The 17,732-nt window shown below is 46.7% G+C and overlaps 1 protein-coding gene across 1 annotated transcript in view; it reads left to right on the top strand.

The window, feature by feature from the left end:
- The window catches only part of SOD2 (superoxide dismutase 2), a 190,105-nt gene extending 172,780 nt beyond the window's left edge, over positions 1-17,325 (top strand). Inside the window, exon 5 of the mRNA XM_086927153.1 lies at positions 17,029-17,325. Coding sequence (XP_086783279.1) covers positions 17,029-17,177 — 149 coding nt within the window. The 3' untranslated portion in view covers positions 17,178-17,325. The remainder of the gene's footprint in view (positions 1-17,028) is intronic.
- The last annotated feature ends 407 nt before the right edge of the window (positions 17,326-17,732 follow it).

Raw genomic sequence — 17,732 nt, 5'->3', positions numbered from 1 at the left:
TAAATAAGGAAATGAAATCTAACCCCCCACCCTACACTCATGCAGAGGCTACGGCCTACCCCCCCCCCCCAGCAGTGTGTCTGTCGCCCCATAAAGAACCCGAAATTTAGAAACAGAACAGGAAGAAAAGAAAAAGGAATTTTAATACCAATAATACCTGAAATATAGAGAGGAAGAGAAGGAATCCTAATCTAAAAAACATAAGCTCGGAGGAGGGCCAGGAACACTTAAACCCGGACTCCCAGCCCGCACCAAATCCACGCCCCAGCAATTATAACCCACAGAAGAACAAGTCACTTGCAGCCGTAAATGAAGAATGATAGCACCATTATAGTCGCACAATGCAGCTAAGGAGTGAAACAGTCCAGGTACTAGCCAGCAGAACAATTAAAACACAGGGGAGACGTCTCCATCGGCACTTACCATCGGACTACCTGTCCACAGGATTCCCACCCCATAGATATGAACCAGCAAATGTGCCCAGCAATTACAACCTTATGTGGGAAAAACATTACACAGAGCATATTAACAATTCCAAGATATTAGTCCAGTCCGGGTCTCCGCCAGCCAAACAGACAAAGTCAGCGCAAAGAATGCCGTCAACCCTGGCCCGAGCGTCGAAAACCTTCCAGAAATGGCCACCGCTGAAAGCAAGCCGAAAGTAGAACAAAGGACCAAGATGGCCGTCCTCGATGAAGAAGAAACCTAGGAGAGCGGAATGGATGCCCCCATTCATCAGTAAGTCCAGTGTCAAAAAGAACCAGCGTATCAACGCATACAGGAGGAGGCACACTTTGTCGATGAAGATAAGAGGCTCCGGGGGGCAAATGCAGCAGGGAGGACCAACAACCGAGGAGTCAGCAAGCGATGCAAAGGCAGCGACTGCAGAGTCTCAGGCCTCGGAATAAGGGGAGACAATGTAGCCGAGTCTCCATCGACGGGTAGAGCCGAGTCATTGTATCCAGGGATCGCCTGCTGTACTGAGTAAGCCTGCCGAAACACAGTATCCACTTCAGGAGCATTTGTGGGCGGCAGGGAGTCCGATCGCCTCAGGCGCCCCAGTGCAAATGCCACCTCGTCAATCTTGCGACCCAGCTGGCGAGTGTTCCGCTGCCATGCAGTCCGTAAATCAGCAATGGCTCCCAGAATATCGCCATAGTCCAGGACCCGCCGCGGTCCCACACAAAGCCAGCCTTGGGTCGACGTCACCGGTCCGTCGCGATGGGCAAGGGCAGGCGGGACAAGGCATACATGGGACAGGGAAGCACTCTCATCCCCGTCCTCAGAGACCGGCGCCATCTTCGTCTCCTCAAGAGGACCACAGTGGAGAGAGAGCGGCGACGTCCGTAACACACAGCATCAGGCAGGGGCGCCGGTAAAAGTACGGCTCACTGTGCAGAGCGGCTCTCCATGATTGCCCCTCCGCCGCCGGACCATTAGGCAGATCTCCGGCAGAGAAGGTGTAGCAGGGTTTCCGTTCTCCCACAGAACTGTGCATAGAGATCTAGAACCTCAGTGAGTTAGGATGATCCAAAAACTCATCTCAGTGTCAGAAATCCCCTTACCTAGCTAGCTACAGTGTCTCATGGATCATTATGGAATGATCCATGTCTTAGACAAACCAGAACATGATCTTTAGAATACCTCAGGAATCGTGGAACACATGAACACTCTTTCGTTATATAATCATTTCAAACCAAAACTGAGAGTCAAAGAACACAAGTGCAAGTTTGAAATATTTATTATTCAATGCAAAGTTCTCAAACGCAGTATCTTGTATAATACCAAAATGCAGATTATAATAATCAGAGTCAGCAGCATAGTCACTAATCCATAATAAGCAAAAGGTGCTAGCATGTTATAATGCAAAATCTATAGAAATTTATATCACCTATATTTCGCGCACCCTATCTAGCATATTATTTTATATCTAAGGTGGTCTCATTCGGGCTTTAGCAGGGCGGCCCCATACCTCTCAATATCAGTAGGAGCAGATCACATCAACAGCTACCAGCTCTCTTCATGCGCAGCACCAAGTGTCTACGTTCATTCCGTGTAACTCGATCTTAAACCCGCGTAGAGCCCAAAATGTTGGCATCAACATTATTTGTGTTATGTCTAATGTGGTGCGAGGATCAGGCCTCCCAGCAACCTTGTGTTAGGTTAATTTTACAGTGTGCAGCTCTCAGTGTGCAGACAGTTGTACCAAGTGTACCAGGCAAAGCTGATAGCATAGAAATAACATATTATTCTCAAATAAACCACCTCACCGCTTCTAGGGTGAAAGCGACAACAACAAGTATGTGTCGTGTGCAAAACTGAAGCCGAAGGAAAAAAGGCTGTTTAAACATGTAATGCACTCATGCTAACTTAACGCAATATATGTAACGAAGTATCCATATGACACCCCCCCCATTGGTCCGAGCACCGTCAAACATAAGGGAAAAGGCAATACTAAATCAGATACAAAAATTGAAAGCAAAGTTCAATAATCTTGAGCTAAAATAAGCTAAAAAAATATGTATGAATGAATATGTATGAATGCCTACAGTGGCCTCAAGTCTAAAAATAAAAACAAAACTTTCGAACCAAAAGTTATTCGCCAGGTCTCAAAAATATGAAATGTAGGACCAGGCCGCATCAATTCAAATGTCTGTAAGAGAAAAAACAAGGCACTTATCCGATATCCAAAGTCATGTGCCACATTGACGTTATCCTCAGCGACACCACGTGATTGAACTCTCCATCAGCTGAACACAGTCCATCCCTCCAATTCAGCGAGGGGAAAGTCATATTTCACAACAAAGCACTCCTCCCAGGCATGTCATGATTGGAAAGTATATGCAAAGAAAGTTGCAACAGCCTCCAGTATGAAATCACTGCCATCATCCGAAAATAGTTCAGCAATCCAATTCAGCAATGGGAAAGAACATACGTGCTCCTCCAGCATCGGATCCTCCTGTAACGTCAGAGGACAACTCGGTGGGTTCACCAGATCGCTGTGTGTCAGAAAGGCATCCGCCGCTGCAGAGATCTCCCATTGGCCCAGAACTCCATTTATCGCTGCCAAGGCCATAACTCTTTCGCCAGAACAGATCAGCTCGTGAGCCACCACGGGACGCATTAGCTGATCAAAATCGACGTCAGGAGCAGTCCTCAAGCATAGGCACAAATCAATGGCCCAATCGAACTCGCAGCTCAGGCAGTGAAACACAGGTTGGACACACGTGAAGTCGGTGAACCGAAATGACAATCTATAGGCCGTGCTTAATGCTGCAAGCGGCAATGTTCCATAGTAATTGAGCATCCGATTACGGCACAGTGTCAGGAGGCGTTGAACGGCTTCTTGCGCAGGATGGGCATCCATGTTTTATGAAGAAAAACACCAACAGAATGCCAGCGGCTACAGCCAGCAACACAGGTAGTCCTCCAAACAAACTCGAAAAAATAGTGTGGAAAAACGTGGGAATGATACCAAAAACTTTTTCAAACGTAGTCACGAGGCCACTGCCTACTAATTTAAAAAAATGTGCAAGGCCAGTCGTGGAAGAAGCATTAAAAATCTGGTGCACCAGCTCACAGAAATGAAATGGCAAATCAGTATTTAAAAGCGCCTGCACCTCTGTGCGGGTGTTAGCTATGTGAAGGACATAAGTCTCCCGGGCCGAACTCAGGGTCACTTGTTTTTGAGACAAAAGGGCCCTTATTCTGCTTAAACCATTGAATTTTGCTTCCAAGGTTGGAATCCGTGGCCAGATGGAGACATCTGAAGACCCATGCGTGGGTGGGTATAGAACATTCTTGCAACACACCACACGCTCTGATACAGTTACCACATAAGCCACACCAATTAATAACCCACAACATACTTCATTGTTTAAAAGCAAATAACTACCATTAGTCAATAATGTAAATGTGGGAACTACTGCTGGAACTGGCGTGCCTTTTAAAACACATGCTAAATTTGGGCGGTCCTGATTACAAGAACCGTGTAACTGAATGTGTCTGCATATTAATGAATGGTCAGGTGACTGTGTGCATTCCTCACCATTAAGATTCACTTCTTTTCCATCCTTCAGACATCTATACGTGTATGGTAAGGACCATGCCTCATGTAGGAATGCATTGCCTAGTGGTTCATATCGTCCTATAGCAATATACCGCATACAGTTAGTAAATTTATATAAGGGAAATGGCAATGTAATTAATCCATGAATAAGCCACGTGGCAGTAGTGGTTTCAGCAACAGAGAAAGGTAAGGATTCTAGCTTCTCAATATGTAACATAGAAAATGAAGCATCACGCATTGAAAGCATGCGCTGTTTTTCAGTCAGATTAAAAGGGGCAAAAAGGGATGAAACGTTCAATGAGGTCCAGGGAACTCGACCAGCCTTAAGTGTCTGTAGGGTCCAGGCAAACTGCATTACAGAACGCAATTGATTCTGACCATGGTATAACGTGGACACTTCATCATGTACAATATCAACAACAGAAGAAACAATATTATCCAATGTGTAAATTCTGGAAGAAAGCATGTTAATACTGTTATCGACCACTGCAAGCACTTTTTCCAAATTTGCTTGATCAATAGCCCTTAGGCGTTTAGCTGCCTCAACTTGTGAACATTTCCAAATTTCATTGTAAACAGCATAAATAAAGCGTTTAGATCTACCCCTAGCCGGGCCTTTTATAAAATCATTCAGGTCTATATTCTCATTCAAACGTGACAGATGCAGTTTCACTGCAGCCAAAGTGGAATGTTGCAACCAGGTCTGACACAATTTGCCTACTGAATAAGTAGTAACTGTGTGATCTGTTTCAAAACGGGGATCCGGCCTGATGTGTTTAAAACCTTCAGACAAACCCAAAAAACGACGTTGGCAAGAATCAGAGCTTCTTTGCCACAAAAGCCACCCGTCTGGATCAAAACTGGAAATATTAAAGGAGGAATTGTGTAATTGGTCTCGCATCTCACTTATGGACAATGTAGTGAAATTATTCCAGCCTGAATATTCTTCCAAATCAGGGATGGTTGGTGCATTTAATTTTTTAGATGTAGCCAATCCAAAACATGTTGTCTGGGAAATAGTAGAATTTAAAAACAACATGTGATTCGGGATGAGACATGCACGATGCAAAGCCTCAATGCCTTGTACCTGCCAATCTTTGGTACCCCAAACCGATTTAAGGTCAATAGTCTCCTTCCATAACTCATAGCCATCTACAGCCAACCTGTCTAGAAAGGACTTTGAATACAGCAATTTTGTATCGGTAAGTCTGACTTTGGACATGAATTTCTGTTTCACTTTAAAATAAAACGACTCAGGATTTGATTGATTAAAATCTGTAAAATATAAGTATTTTCCCAGGAAAGTACTCGAGCTCCCTTGCAAAGGCGCAGGACAATGTTCCCACTGTGTGTAGTTTACCGGAACCCTCACGGAACTCGTTTTGTGTAAGAAATGATTCCCATAATGTTGATAGCAAAACAAATCACCATAATTAACAGAATCCAAGTACAAATCCTCAGCATCAAAGGCCGCATAATATTTCAAATCAGAGAACAATGCTTCTACGGCCTGAAGATCCCAATCATCAGAACGAATATTTTGCTTAATCACATCTCCCATGTTTACTCTAAGCACATTAGGAACATTAATAACTTCTGTGGGGCCATGTATCTGAAACCTAACCGCATCCCACACAATCACATCAAGGACAGGCCAAGCAGTAATCTCTACTGAATGTAAGTCTCTCTTTAGTCTGTGTGCTGAATGTGAGGAGGAAAGAGGGGCCAATGTTCCATTAAGGTACCGAATTCCTGTTCTTTCTTTCACATAATGGCCATCGATCAGGCGGAAAAAATAAAACACAAAACCAATTGACATAAAAAGATAAAACGAAAATAGTATCAGCCAAATGTATGTCCAAGGTGGAATTAGAAAATGTTTTTTAAACAACGTGGCATATTTTGCAATAGTCGATGGTTTCTTTGAAAGTTCCGAATCAGAGTCAAAAGAGAATCTGGACTGGTTAGCCAAACGAGCTTGTAAATCGGACATAGATAAATCTGCAGGATCTGCATAGGTCACCTCATCAATGTTAGTAACAGGAATAGTATTTAATAAAGGACTGGACATAGCAGGCATCTCGAGGGACACCTCCTGATCTGCACCAGATGTAATAGCCAGCACAGAGTGCCTCACCATGGAAGGACAGGATACAGCCGGTGTCATGCTATGAAGAATCGGCCACCCTGTGTGTCTTGACATTGTCAATAGAAATAAATCTGTTTTCTTTACGACCTGGTAGTGGTGGTAAAATGACTGTTCTTGTGCCCTTCACTCCAAGAACCCGAACTGGTGCACGATATGAGGGACCAAATTCTTTCTTGTTATCGATCTTCTCTCGAACCAGTTCTCCAACTTGGGGTAGCCAGCCAACTACCGGGATCTGCAACGCATCATCCGACGTGGAGGGCAAGTGTTCCTTTGCAAGACTGTCTCTGGTCTTTTGTAGATCCTGTAAAACATTGCAATGTTAATCTACGTCAAAGGCCGCGGCCTGGGCCTGGCAGTCTGCACCATCAAGGTCAGGGACGTACATCTTGATACCAAAGAGCATTTCGTATGGGGTCCGCCCACCGAGAGACCTTCTAGGGAGATTATTAAGCGCACGCTGCACGCCATAGAGGTGGGTCAGCCAGTTTCTACCAGTGCCTATAACTCGGGCTGTCAAAGATTGCTTTAAGTCGCGGTTCATTCTTTCTACCACAGAATTGCCCTCAGGCCTGTAGGGACTTGAAAACTTCACCTGTACTCCCAACGAAACCATAGCATCCTTATACGCCTTAGAGGCGAAAGCCGGACCCTGGTCCGAATGGAAAGCACCACAAGCAAAGATTCCCACAAAGACACGCAAATCCTTAATGACAGTCCGTGAATCAGCGCTGCGATGCGGCCATAACCACACAAAGCGTGTGCATGAGTCAACTGCTACTAAGATGTATTTATACGCAGTCAACTGCTACTAAGATGTATATATTCGCAGTATCAGAAGAAAAAGTATCAGAAGAAAAAGGACCGCAGTGATCCAAATAAACACAACCAAGTGGTTTATTAGAGATGTACAACTGTGTCTGAGGCGGACGCGCAGCAGTAGAAGGCTTGATCTGCTGACAAATGTCACACATAAGGACATAATCGCGCGTCTGTTTGTACAGTCCCCGCCACCAGAACCTCTGTTGTAGCTGAGATACAGTGGCTGAGACGCCCGCATGCGCAGACGCCACACCTTCATGAGCCGCTGTAATCAGAGAAGCTCTGCGATCCGAGTTGGGAACTAGACGCTCTCCAACTTCCGGAATTTTCACATAAGGAACCTTATCGGGACTTAAGTGGTATGTGTACTTCGAAGGGAACCCCGCAGGATATTTACCTCCCTTCTCCGTGGCAGCAACCGCCGCCAAGATGTCATCATCTATTTTGCTTTTGGACCTCGTGACTGCTGCAACTAAGTATTTGGATACCGCTGACTTCGCTGCTTCATCAGCAAGCGAGTTGCCAACAGCGTGGACCCCCACGCGCTGGTGGCCGAGAGTATGAATCACAAACACGAGCAGCAGTTTCTCTTTAAGTTCCGCCACTCGGACCCAGATCATTTTATGTTTTATTGTGCTACCCTTGGAATCATGAAAATCATTCTGAATCCAAAAGAACAAGTTCTCATTGTAAGACTGGACACAGTAGTAAGAATCACTTACGATTAAAGTCGTCACACAAGGATCAGCGTACTCCAATGCAAGCATCAGAGCACGGAGCTCAGCTAATTGTGCGGTGCTGTCCCCAAGCGTCTGCATGTGCACGACACTGGACTTGAACTCATCGTTCACCATGGCACCGACCACAATGGCGCAAGCGGAAACGTAGGCATGTTTAGAGCCATGCGCAACCTGCGCCGAACCATCCGTGTAAATGATACAATGGAAATCCTCCAACGGCCGCATTGCTAAAGGAGCAGGATGAACAAATTCATACTGTAAATACTTCTGCGACCGTAAAGCGGCGTCAAAAATAAACGTGACATCCTGAGATGTCAAGGATGTAGCCCACTGAATCCACCGAGGGTGCAAAGCTTTAGAATTCGGTACACTGGCTTTCGTGACCGCCTCCAAGGCAGGACACGGGGTAACAACCAACATGCGCTTTCCCTGCGACAGGGCACGTTCTTTAAGAATTGCCATCTGCACAGCCGTTAAAACTTTCTCCACAGTGGAAAAACGCAGTTCAGCCGAAGTGTACAAGTGTGACTTGTAAGCAATAGGTACAGTATCCCCTTCATTAAAAGTCAGGTACGTGAAACCCACCGTCCCAGGGATAATTCTTATCACCAGGTTGGTCTGGTTATTACGGGTCTGTAAGTAGTCAGAAGTGAGCAAATCAGCCTGCAAAGACTGCAGAATGGCTGAATGCTCAGGCAGCCAGCATGATTTGGAAAAAGATGGTTGTACCAAGGCATATAAAGGCTTGATACGCTGGGCATATTCCGGAATGTACGTCCTCCCGAAATTTAAAAAACCCAGTAAAGACTGTAATTTTTTCAGCGTTGTCGGAGAGCGCAACTGCGCGCACTTCTCCAGGAAGTGAGGAGCCAATCCCTTTCCTTCATGGTTAAGTTCATAACCTAGAAACAACACTGTGTACTCCGCAATGTGTGATTTTGCAAAGTTAAACTTGTAACCCATGTCTGCAAAGTTACAAATTATGCTGTTTACTCGACACAGATGCACCCAAAGTTCGTCGTCTGTGAGATAAATGTCATCCACATACGAACATGCAACTGGATCGAAACTCTCCAAAAGAGAGACTATGCGGGCGGAAAACACTCCAGGACTATTTTTATATCCCATTGGGAGTCGTTTAAACATTTTTTGTACGCCGCCGCACGTAAAACTGGTCCATTGGGAACTTAGACCATCTAATTTATGTGCATAAAAACCATTGGAAATGTCAAGCGTGGTTTTGAACCGTTTACGCTCAAGACTATTTACTAGGGCAGAGCCGTGAGTATTCTGTACTGCACAGTTACGGCAATGCGAGTTCAAATGCCGGTAATCCAAAACTAGACGATATGAGCCGTCCGGCTTGTTAACAGTAAAAAGGGGATTATTCATTGGTGACACACACGTTTCAATTACACCTTGATATTCCAATTGTTCAAGGATAGCCGCGACCGAAGCTTTAGCTTCACGCCGTATGGGATACTGGGGTTGTGGCTGCGGCTGTGACCGTAAAGGAATCTCATGGCTAGGGGACAATTTATCCCAGCCACACTGATTTCGGTACACAGCCGGCGCAAGCGCCAGAGCCCACTCTTCTGCAAAATGCAGCGCTTCCACTCTCGATACAGTGTGCGCGAAACTGGGGAGGATTACCTCCTCCCCTCGCGGAGCTGCGAGAACAAAAGGTGGGGGCCAGTCAGCCTCCGAAAGCAAAATGTCATACGTATCCGAAAGATTCTCCCAAAATACCCCTTTCACAGTTCGCTGCATGTCACCTTCAATTAACAGGACAATTTCAAAAAGTCTTTCAGGGGGAGCAACATGTGTATCAGCTGTTTCAATCACAATAAAAGTCTCAGTCGCTGTCACCTTCAACAGTGGACGGAGGGCCTCTCTCACTATGGTAATCTCCGCCGCGCTGTCCAGCAAGGTCAGAGCCCACGTCAGATTCCGAAGCCGCGTTCTCACTATCTGGGGCATATCGATGCGCCGTTAAGGCTGCGACTTTCTTCTTGGCAAACTGCGGTCTCTTTGGCGTAGAGTCGTCCCGCTGATCCCCTTCACTTCGCGTGCGGGGCTGGCCACGTCCTTGCTGGCCACCCCTGCCCCTGCCGCCCCCTCCACCACCGGTTGACGGAGCCGATGAGTCCTGAAAGGAACGAGGAGAGCGTTGGTCAGAAGCCTGATATCTCTCAGGCGATTTAATCGTCGCGCGATCGCGCAAATCATAAACTCGATCTGACTGCGCAGGCTGCGAAGGCGTAGGACTAGAAACCTGTGTCTGCTGTTGTTGTTGCTTACCCTGCTTCTGCTTTTTAGGCCAATTTTGTTTTTTGGACTTGGGTTGTCCACCCGTTTCCGAAGACTGTCCCTGGGGCTGCTTCCTCTCTTTTTCAGAAAAAGCTTTTAAACCCTTAGAAGTGCGGCCAACCATTTTATAAGCCGCCACAATAATTCTTGCCAGCTGACGGGGTTTCTCGGCCTCGGGAATTAACGCCAGAGCATTGGCCACCTGAAAGTTCACTGCATCCCCCTTGACATTTGCAAGGATAAGACCGCAAACCGTCTCAAACGAGCCGCTCAGGCGCATACCCAATTCAACCGCCGACTCTGGTCCGTGATCATCCTGAACACGTTTAAGGACCTCAGAAAGGTTTGACACAGACGGGGTGCCATAGCACCTCGAGTAAACCGCTGCAAAAGTCTTACCCCATGTTTCACAGTCAGCAAGTTCAGGGGCTAAATCTTTCGGTAAACTAAGCGTAAGAATCCGGTGTTTTTCACCCGGAGTCGTATTAGGAAACACAGCCTCCAGCTGGTCGAATTTCTCGGCAAGCCAGTAAGGAAAATCATCCTTATTCTCTGGCTTTCTGCCCATAACGGAATTCACCAAGACAGGACTGATTTTCAAACCAGCCTGTTCTGCCCGAAGCTGCGCACCTGCGGGGGCTGCGCCATGAATATTACGACCAATGTAATGAACAAGCGCTCTAATCACTCCAACCGCGACATCATGAAGACGCCGCAGGTCACCCACATTACAAGTGGCGCGATTAGGATGAGGAGTAAATCCACCCAAAGCGGGCCAATTTGTGCCCGGAATGGACAAAGGACCTAACCTCGGAGCCGTTAAAGAATGGGGTAGGGCGCCACCAAACCAAACTCCGTGCTGCCAAGCGTCGATAGGTACTTCCAGTGCCCTGTACGGAGCATAAGCCGCCGGTACATCCGTGGCAGTGTATGAATGGAAGACACCCGAATTAGCGTCCACAGCCGGAAATGTTACCCAGGAATAAAACAATTCGTACGGGTACGCATGTTCCGCACTCACCACTAGAACCACAGCCAAGCCTTCCGCAGGTACATTATATCCCCGCAAGTGGTCGCGAACCGCGACGCGGCTATGCTGCGCTATGTCCACGGCCATGTTAGCACAGGAAGTGAAAAGAGACAAAGAGCAGTTTGTAGCACAACTGGGTAGTAATTCAAAGAAACCGTTTTCAGAAGAATTCAAGCTTGAAAAGACCTAATTCAAAAATAGGTAGGTTTTTCCGACACCACCGTTTACCGGAAACGGGAATGAAGGTGTCAAGGTTTGAATGATATACTACTCGAGTGTCATGAAATAAGGCCAACCAAACCGTTGGGCGCCATGTAGCAGGGTTTCCGTTCTCCCACAGAACTGTGCATAGAGATCTAGAACCTCAGTGAGTTAGGATGATCCAAAAACTCATCTCAGTGTCAGAAATCCCCTTACCTAGCTAGCTAGTGTCTCATGGATCATTATGGAATGATCCATGTCTTAGACAAACCAGAACATGATCTTTAGAATACCTCAGGAATCGTGGAACACATGAACACTCTTTCGTTATATAATCATTTCAAACCAAAACTGAGAGTCAAAGAACACAAGTGCAAGTTTGAAATATTTATTATTCAATGCAAAGTTCTCAAACGCAGTATCTTGTATAATACCAAAATGCAGATTATAATAATCAGAGTCAGCAGCATAGTCACTAATCCATAATAAGCAAAAGGTGCTAGCATGTTATAATGCAAAATCTATAGAAATTTATATCACCTATATTTCGCGCACCCTATCTAGCATATTATTTTATATCTAAGAAGGTCTCATTCGGGCTTTAGCAGGGCGGCCCCATACCTCTCAATATCAGTAGGAGCAGATCACATCAACAGCTACCAGCTCTCTTCATGCGCAGCACCAAGTGTCTACGTTCATTCCGTGTAACTCTATCTTAAACCCGCGTAGAGCCCAAAATGTTGGCATCAACATTATTTGTGTTATGTCTAATGTGGTGCGAGGATCAGGCCTCCCAGCAACCTTGTGTTAGGTTAATTTTAGAGTGTGCAGCTCTCAGTGTGCAGACAGTTGTACCAAGTGTACCAGGCAAAGCTGATAGCATAGAAATAACATATTATTCTCAAATAAACCACCTCACGGCTTCTAGGGTGAAAGCGACAACAACAAGTATGTGTCGTGTGCAAAACTGAAGCCGAAGGAAAAAAGGCTGTTTAAACATGTAATGCACTCATGCTAACTTAACGCAATATATGTAACGAAGTATCCATATGACAAAGGCACCGCATGATGGTGTCGACTCAGCCCACCCGCATCACAACAAAGGAGGCGACGGGGGAAGGGATCCTGTCCTGCCAGCACGCATCGCCACCAAGCCAGGAGTCTCACCAGGTCGGGAGGGGGCCACACCGTCTCCCTCTGTAGGCAGAAGCGCCACTTCGAACACCGGCACCTCCACAAGCCGCCCCACGGACACCGGTGTAGCAGGTTCAGCAGCGGCGATCGGGGCAGGGTCCAGGAGTAGCAACGGTAGACGGCTCGCGCAGCGAGTTTACCATCAAACCAGCCAGCAGAGACCTCGGGGAAAACGCGGTTACAAGCAGCGCGTTCAATCCGTCGTGTCACCGCAAGATTCACTCAGGATTAACAACAGGATGCCGGTGCGGGAGTGAGAAGCTCGCGGAGCCGGGAGCCTACACGTCCGTCCTGTCGGCCATCTTGGCTCCTCCCTACAGTTGGCTTTTTGCCTCTTCCAGGGGCAAGTTGGGGGCAATCCCACTGTCTGCCTTTGGGGGTGTGGAGTGCACAAAGACTGGTGTATCCCTTTTGGGGTGGGGTGTGTAACACCCACACCCTTTCATTTGCCCCAAATGCAAAGTCCCTTGTGTCTGAACTCTTTACTCTCCAGGGCAGATTTTTGGCAGCCTCCTCCATTGGGACAACCTCCTATCAGGAGGGCAGAAAGACACTATTGCCTCTACTAGTGTGTGGTATAGCCCAACGCCGAAGTAGACTGCACCCTCCATTAGCTTGTTTTAAAGTCATTTTGAATTCCCTAGTGTCCAGTGGACATTCTGACCCCGCCCATCTCCAGGATAGGCAGATTGGCGCAAACCTTTGTCTCCCCCAAACCCCCCCCCACCCCCCCCCCCACCCTCAAGGGGTGCGCTTTCTGCCCCCCTGTGGGCATAATGGGGGTAATCACCCCAATCCCCACTCTAGTGGGGGTAGAACAACTGTACATCTGAGCCTGTTGAGGGGGGGGGGGGGACAAGCCTTTGCCTAAGTGGCCGCTCTCCCAGATCTCTGGTGTCTAGTGGTTGGATTCCTGCCTGCTTGGGGATAGCTCTCCCAAGGTGTTCCCCAAGCAGAGACCCACGGGGCAGAGATACCATTGGAAAGGGGAGATTCTTCCCTTTCCAATGAAACCTCCCCAACCATATCAGTGCTCGAGTTATGCCCTGAGCACTAATGCAGTAAAAGTAAAACAAGTTGATTCGCTTGTTTGGCTTTCACTTTAGAGGTAGTAATATCAGCGCAATCTAAGCGGTGACCGTCATCACCAAAAAAATCCAAAAAAACTGCCTGTTTGGGAAGCTGGTCCCGAGGAGCCTGAGCTAACAATTGAAAAATGAATCCCTACAGTGCAAAGCATTAGAGGACCTTTTATATCCCTCTTCAGTGTCTGCCAGTGGCCAAAGGACGAGTTGCAGGGGGAGCGGTGTGTCTGCCATTTGCAGACACTTGCAATTAAGGGGGTTAATGGCATGATAACGTGTTGTATGTGGGTACATAACAACTGTTGCTGTGTGAACACACATAGTAACCTGTTGCTTGGTTCAATCTGCTAGAGCCCTGTTGCTAAGCAGGGTGTCATGCCAGCCTACTACTGCTATGTTGTCTGTGCAGAAGTACAGCATAGATGTGGTTAGTGTTTTAAATGGAAACAATGCCCATTGTTGATATAGTTATGCACAATTGCCATAAGCTTTTCTATAAGGGGATTTTCGCAGGATTACTATATCATGTAATTATGACAATAGGCACCCTACCCTAAATCTATCTGAGTTCGACGTCATCCACAGTGTCTTTGGCAGCCCTCTGGCCAGTCAGGTTCTGTCCCCTTACAGTGAGGGTACAACTCACAGAGCGCAGCTTCCATCACTCCTTTGGTTAACCAGCCAAATCCATTGCCATGTCGGTACCGGCAGCCCCTGCAGGCATAGGGGGTCACAGCAGTACTTGGAAACGCAGACGCCGACTCACTTGGTGCAAACGCTCACACTAAATTCGTCCCAGACCCCAGCAATTCAACATTACTTTACTGGTGGCCCCCTCTGGCCTAAGGTGTAATCTGGGGGGTGCAGGTGCACCCAGGCCCGCATGGCACTTTACTGTCTGCTCAGTCTCCAGCTGTCCTAACCTGGCACATGGGGGTCACTGACCTGACACGTCAATGACCCGATCGGGGCACAACCTCACACCTCACTCGGGGAATCCTCCCACAGGACTCCCCAATGGAACTCGCTCCCTCCAATGCTCTCTTCTTCCACAAAGGGCACACTGGTTTTGGCTCCATGCTCCAGAGCCGGTGAGCTAAGTGTCCTGGGTGATGTCTCCTCACCCACCAGGGAGACTAGCAGGCCTCAGATCCCAGACCTAGTCACAGACAGAAGTCTTGCAGAGCTTCCCCTTCTAACGCAGCCTGTCTAACTGTTAGGCAGATGACTCATTGTGGAGCCTCCACCTCCCCTTCTTATAGCCCATTTCCAGACACCAAAATGAAATTCAGGGTCTAAATCTTAGAAGTTTTATGTTAGAGTTTGTCTTCTTTTGAAGTGGACATTTCTCCTTATCTTCTATCCTCATGAAGCACTGTCACGGCAGGCAAGACTCCAAAGCCGATTGTCCAGAGCACCATTCATGGGAGTGACCAGAGTTCACAACTGTATGTCAGTTATAGTGACGTGCATCAAAAGGTTAAACCCAGACAACAAATCTCTCATCTCCAGATGTGTACAGGCACCCTTCATTGTGATCTATCACTGAATCAGCGTAAAGGGGGTCTCTTCCTTTTTTTCATCAGTGTGTGTTCTTCCCAGCTCTCAGGAATGCAGCAATGCACAAATCTATCAGGGGGAATTCCTCTTCTCCTCATATTTTCATCAGGCAGGCCTGGGCTTCCCAAATGGAACCCAGGGCCTTCTATTTAACACCTTCTATGCTCATGACGGAGCCGCTCCGCATTGAGCCTCGGTTGAGCTGTGCTCATGACAGAGCGGTTCCGTCATGGCCCGCTCTGCGCGCATGCTCGGCGCGAATTCCGCGCCTGCGCTGGACGTTCCATTGAGCGGGCGGTGCCATGATGGAACCGCTCCGTCATGAGCACAGCTCAACCACGGCTCGTGACGGAGCGGCTCAGTCACGAGCATGCGAGCGCCGCTCGGCCCCCCCCGCCCCCTTAGTGCTGCGGCGGAATTGCCGCCGGAGCGAAGGGGTTAATGTGCCATTGCAGGCACATGTACTTAGTGTACATTCACAGCGCACATGCTGTTTAACACTTGTACCTCCATGCACGGTACACATTTACAGAGGTATTCAGCACTCTGTCTGTGTACACTGTTCAGCACTGAAGCTCTTCTATAATTAACCGGGCACACTAATTTCAAACACACATGCTGCCAGCACACAAACTTACCACATTGCACAACACTTCACCCTTCATATATTGTACTTAATGCAATCACACATATACCCAGCACATGCTCTTGTTGTGTATGCACTGCACAGCACTATATCTCCTGTCATGTATTTCCAACAGGCATACATATACCCAGAACATGGACTAACCAACCACACAAGCACTGGACATTCCTACCCTATCCCTCTACTGTACTCTTCCCAGGAACACATAAATCCAACGCAGAGGACTACTCCTGCGCTGTGCATCACACCACATCTACATAATGAAGGCCAAGGGTTAGTTAAGCGCACAGCAGTAGAACTTTAACCCTTCCCCTGCTGGTGACGGAACCACTCCGTCATCAGCCGCGGTCGCGCTGTGCTGATGGAGTAGTTCCGTCACGGCCCGCTCGGAACGCCTGCGCGGCGCGGATTCCGCGGCGCGGATTCCGTGCCTGCGCTGAACGTTCAATTGAGCGGGCGGGCCGTGACGCAACCTCTCCATCATGAGCACAGCGCAACCGCCGCAGTGAAGAGGTTAAAAAGGTGAGTTAGTGGCAGGATAAAAAATACCTGTTTATTGCTACTAATCACTACTTGGTATGCTGCCACCAGTACACTTGTGCTGTTTAACTTCTGGTGAAGGCGGTAGCTTTCCACCACTGCATGCCGGAAACCTGGAACACTTCATTTTCTAATTATCATGTATATTTATAAGAGGTGAATGTTCATTACTTGTGTACAAAAAAGAAGAAAAGTTAGTAGTACGTCATTTTTCTATTTTTTTGTAATAAAGCTTTACAAATGCTATTTTGAAATTAAAAAAAAGCGTTGGCAAATCCAAATGACATGCAGAGCACTACACCTGGTCATGTAGTTAAAACAAAACATGAAAATGTTGTATATTAAACAAAAATATTAATCTCGCATATACATTATTGCATTGCCCAGGTTTGGCATTTCTCATACTACCTCTATAAGAGAATAATGAAGCCACATGTTATGAAAACGAGTATTTTTAAAATACATTTTCTCTCCGGTATTAAATTACCATGATGAATTTCCGTCTCAATTGCTTGCTTTGAAAAAATGCCAATATTTGCTATTAAATGTCCAGCATGTAAAGTTAAAGCAAAATCATTTTTCTTTTCTTCATAACGAACAAAAGTTGGAAAGCCAAATTTCATTAGTAACATCCTTATTCATCGCTTGATTTTGCTAACTGTGTCTATTTTTGCGAACACAGGTCTAATCCCGCTACTTGGAATTGATGTGTGGGAGCATGCCTATTACCTGCAATACAAGAATGTGAGACCTGACTACCTGAAAGCCATATGGAATGTGATCAACTGGGATAATGTCTCTGAGAGATATCAGGCCTGCAAGAAGAAATAAACTGAGAATTCACAGATCTGCAAGACATACCATATCTAAGCTTTGTGGCTGCTTGTGCGATAGTAAAATTATATAGTTGCGTTCCTAACATCTTTGCAGTGTTAATTGCTTTTCACAAATAAAAGCAATAAAGCTTATTTCTCTTGAATCTGAACAATATCTGCTTTAGAATCGCTCATCATTAATTGGTTTTGCGGTACCTGTGGTAGTTATATTGACTCTTGAAACCTTTCAGTTATCTTCTCTGTGAATCTTGCGATTTTCAGTGTTTCAATTACCCAAAAAGTTTTTAAATGGCAACGGCACCTTAACGAGCAGCATCACAGGGATGGGATGTTTAGAGAAGGCAAACCACTATCTCACAAGAGTATTATTCTCTCAACTGTGGTAAATTGAGCAGCAAGGCAGACCTTGGATAAAGGCACGTGAATAATGATGTGTAAATAAATGAATAAGCAGCAAGACCATAAGAGAAGCGTATAACCCAAATGTTCAAACTACTCCATATGCTTGGGACTACAAATGTTAGCAGCTCAGACAGAGATAAATAAAACG

Source organism: Lissotriton vulgaris, chromosome 6, assembly GCF_964263255.1.
Source record: "Lissotriton vulgaris chromosome 6, aLisVul1.2, whole genome shotgun sequence".
Taxonomy (NCBI): domain Eukaryota; kingdom Metazoa; phylum Chordata; class Amphibia; order Caudata; family Salamandridae; genus Lissotriton; species Lissotriton vulgaris.
Note: the sequence above shows the minus strand (reverse complement) of the source record. Positions and strands in the feature narration are given on the sequence as shown.